The following is a 3,800-nucleotide window of genomic DNA, read 5'->3' on the forward strand; positions in this document are numbered from 1 at the left end:
AGTCATCTGCACATAATTATAGACATTCAGCACATTCCATTAAAAAAAAAAAACCAAAGAAAAGAATAATATTCAGACCACAGCAAAGTTCTGTTGCTGTTGTGGTACCTGGCACCATTTTTTCTATTAGCCTCTTAATCATCATCTGGAAAGAGAACATTCTAGAGTAATATCATTAAATGTAGCTCTGATAAAGCACAGTCCCTACTATGTATCATAAACCAGGTACTAGATATTTTACATTCATAAAGGTATGATACAGTACTGTCTTACATCAATAATACTGGATTCAGTTCTGGTTTGAAATTTACTTTGTCTGCAAATAAGATTGCTACCCCTGTTTTTTTCTGGGCTCCTGTCACATGGAGAATTGTTTTCTATCTTTTCACTTTCAGTCTATGGGCTTCTTTTTGCACTAGGTGTGTTTTTTGTGTACAACATATTGTTGGATTTTGCTTCTTATTCCATTTTGCCAGTCTGTTTCTCTTGATTGGTGAGTTGAGGCCATTGATATTGCTGGTTATAACTGATATGTACTGACTTATTATTGACATGTTATTGGCCTTTTGTTGATTCTTTTTACTTTTTCACCTTCTTTTAATTTCTTGCCTTGCCTATTTGATTTGCTCTGTTGGGCCTCATGGTGTTGTTGCCTTCATTGTCTTTTTCTAGGATCTTGTTTAGAATTGCTTGTAGTGCTGATTCATCAGAGTTTTATCATGAAAGGTTGTTGGATTTTGCCAAAGGTTCTTTCTACATGTATAGATATGATCATGTGATTTTTATTCTATTTATGTGGCGCTGTACTAATTTTTTTGATTTATATGTGTTATGCCAGTTTTCCATCCCTGGAATGAAGCCAACTTGATCATGATGTGTGCTCTTATTAATGATTTGTTGTATTCGGTTTGCCCGCATGTTGTTGAAGATCTTTGCATCTAAGTTCATTAAAGAGATTGGTCGGCAGTTTTCTTTTTTTGTTGCATCTTTGTCTAGTTTTGGTTATCAAGATATTGCTGGCTTTAAGAAATGAGTTTGCCAGCAAATTTTATGGAAGAGTTTGAAAGTATGACTTTAGTTACCTGAAGTTCTGGTAAAATTCAGCAGTGAATCCATTGGATTCTGGGCTTTTTTTTAGTTTATAAAGATTGAAAATACCATATGATTGATGGTGAGATGGTACAGGAGCTGGAAATCTCATATATTTTAAAGGAAATTTAAAACTATATTGTCACTTTGTAAAGCGTTGAATTAGCTTTAATTTAAGTTGGTTTTTAAAATAATCACACTTTTCCTTGTCCTCTTGCTGCAAAGAAGATATTGGTGTGTTTGATGATTATTTTGATAGTCTAAGAAAATCTCATTTTAATATGGAAATTTAAGAAACTGTCTTTGGTCATTATGTGCCTATGGTTGTATAATTATCTAACTATTAATGCTATACTGTAAAATACTTATACATAGTCTGGATGTATAGCTCGGTGATATATGAGCAAATGCATATTATGTTTACGTTCCTGAATTTCATCTCTAGTGCCAAAAAAAATACATGTGATGAAATAATTTAATTTATATATTTTTTTTTTCCAGAAAAAGATTTGTGTTCTGAAATGCTGAATCATGAGTCTTGCACTTAATAACCTGCTTATTTGTTGCCGGCAACTGGAAAATGATAGAGCTACAGAACGAAGGGTACTAAATTACTTAAATTTAATTTTTCCTTGGAGCAAATCTGATTGGTAACACATTTATCTGATTATTTTTCATTTTCAGAAAGAAGTTGAGACCTTTAAGCGCCTGATTCGGGATCCTGAAATAGTTCAAGATTTAGATAGGCATTCAGATTCCAAACAAGGAAAATACTTAAACTGGGATGCTGTTTTCAGGTTTGCTATTCTAGTTTTTTACTGTCTTTATTTTTCTCTTTCATTTTTATTTCTGTTGAGACGTATTTTTAAAGCCTCTATTTCCTGTATATCATTATACCTTGCATGTGAAGTTGGCATCTAACAGTTAATCTAAAACATAATTGAAAATATTGAATTATTTGTTTAATAAGTTGTCTTAGACATCTCATTGAAGATTGAAAAAGAATTCTTACGGGTTTATAATTTGCTTCAAATTAGAGAATTAAATTGTTACTTTAACATCTTTAAATATTTTGATTATAAATAACTGCCACGTGTTAAATTGTAAAAAAAATGAGTTTTTCAGATGAATGCAATAAAACGAAACAAAAAACTCCCACATAATGAAAAGACAAAATTACTGGACAGAAGTGACAAATAGGTTTGAGGTATTTGAGAAATAATTTTCAACCATAAAGTCCATGTATAATGATTGTAAGGCTTAGGAAAGCTAAGTATTATAAATTAATGTAGAATAACATTTGAAGCAACATTTGCATTCTAGAGGAAATAGGAGTAAAAGAGTTGTTTTTGAGTATTTTGAACAGGTAAACTTTTATTTTTTAGCTCTTGTTACTAGACTGACTTAACAGATGTGAATTCATAGGACATGAAAGATGCATGCTCCTTTTTCTTTGATTACTTGGTTTTGTGTGGGGGGGGTTGTTTGTTTGTTTTGTTTTTTAACCAGGGACTGAACTTGGAACTTTGTGCTTGTGAGGCAGGCGTCGGAACCAGTGAGCAGAATCCCTGGCCCACTTTGTTTATTTTAGATGCCACAAATACAGTTACAGTATTATATAAGAACAAGTAATATTTTGTATGAGTTGATTTGGCATGTCAAATTTGCACTTGATACTCTCAAGAGGCTGAGGCAGGAAGATCACCTCAAGTTCAAGGCCAGCCTGAACCACATAATTAAACTGCTTCAAAAGAGAAAAGAAAAATGCATTCTGACATAGCAAGAAGAACTTTTGAAACTATACAAATTTAAACATTAATGAGTTTCTAAGATTTTATTTTTTTTAAAGATTTTTACAGAAATATATTCAGAAAGAAACAGAATGTCTGAGAACTGCAAAACCAAATGTTTCCATCTCAACACAAACCTCCAGACAGAAAAAGATGCAAGAAATCAGTAGTTTGATCAGATTCTTTATCAAATGTGCAAATAAAAGTAAGTAGCATTCTGTTATAAATAAGTTATTTAATAGGTTATAGTAGCACAAGTTTGATATAATCATGGTAACTTAAGAGATGAGTGCTAATCTTCAGTATATATAATTTTTTTTCTTTTTATTGAGTTTATTGGTACAATCTAGGTATACAATACAATTACATTCATCATTGGGATTCTGTACCTTTACATAGTAGGTCTTGATTCTCATTTTTTCCCCTTGTCCCTGCCCTCCCTTCACCCCCTCCTCCCCTCCCCATTTACAAACACTTCATTTCCATTTTTTCAGTTTCTCATATTTTTTTCCTCTCCCTTATTACCTTTCCCCCACCTTTCCCTCTTTCCCTACACCTTTAGCCCTTTACTTCCTATTTCACATTATTAATTATCTCATTAGGATCCTGTGTACTATTATAGTTTTTCACACCAAAGAAACTATTTGGTATTTCAGTTAAAGAAATCTCTGTATGAACATTAAAAATAGGGAATCCTAAAATAAAACTGAAAAGGAAAGTAAAAGAGAAAAGGCAATGATGTAACATCAAAATAATCCTTAATTCTGGAGATGAAAATGGTCCCTGAACATATTTAAATTGCTTCTCGCTCTTATAGTCTTATCTTATTCTTTTTTTCATTATTTAGAGAATACTTTATTACTTTCTGTAATCAAACTCACGTAGATATGACCTTACATATTTAGTACGATGTGTTACCCC

At 31.9% G+C, this 3,800-nt stretch overlaps 1 protein-coding gene across 5 annotated transcripts in view; it reads left to right on the forward strand.

Annotated features, from left to right (window-relative positions):
• The window catches only part of Atm (ATM serine/threonine kinase), a 114,423-nt gene that overhangs the window by 4,053 nt on the left and 106,570 nt on the right, over positions 1 to 3,800 (forward strand). For 4 of the 5 annotated variants that reach the window (XM_010610638.3, XM_010610637.3, XM_010610640.3 and 1 more), the window contains exons 2-4: positions 1,591 to 1,692; positions 1,774 to 1,886; positions 2,939 to 3,084. In XM_010610638.3, the coding sequence (XP_010608940.1) occupies positions 1,621 to 1,692; positions 1,774 to 1,886; positions 2,939 to 3,084 (331 nt within the window). In that variant the 5' untranslated portion in view covers positions 1,591 to 1,620. Of the gene's footprint in view, positions 1 to 1,590; positions 1,693 to 1,773; positions 1,887 to 2,938; positions 3,093 to 3,800 lie in introns of those variants that run through there. The other variant, XM_033764311.1, reaches the window with a different exon arrangement.

Source organism: Fukomys damarensis, unplaced genomic scaffold (genome assembly GCF_012274545.1).
Source record: "Fukomys damarensis isolate Sample0158 unplaced genomic scaffold, DMR_v1.0_HiC HiC_scaffold_16, whole genome shotgun sequence".
NCBI lineage: Eukaryota > Metazoa > Chordata > Mammalia > Rodentia > Bathyergidae > Fukomys > Fukomys damarensis.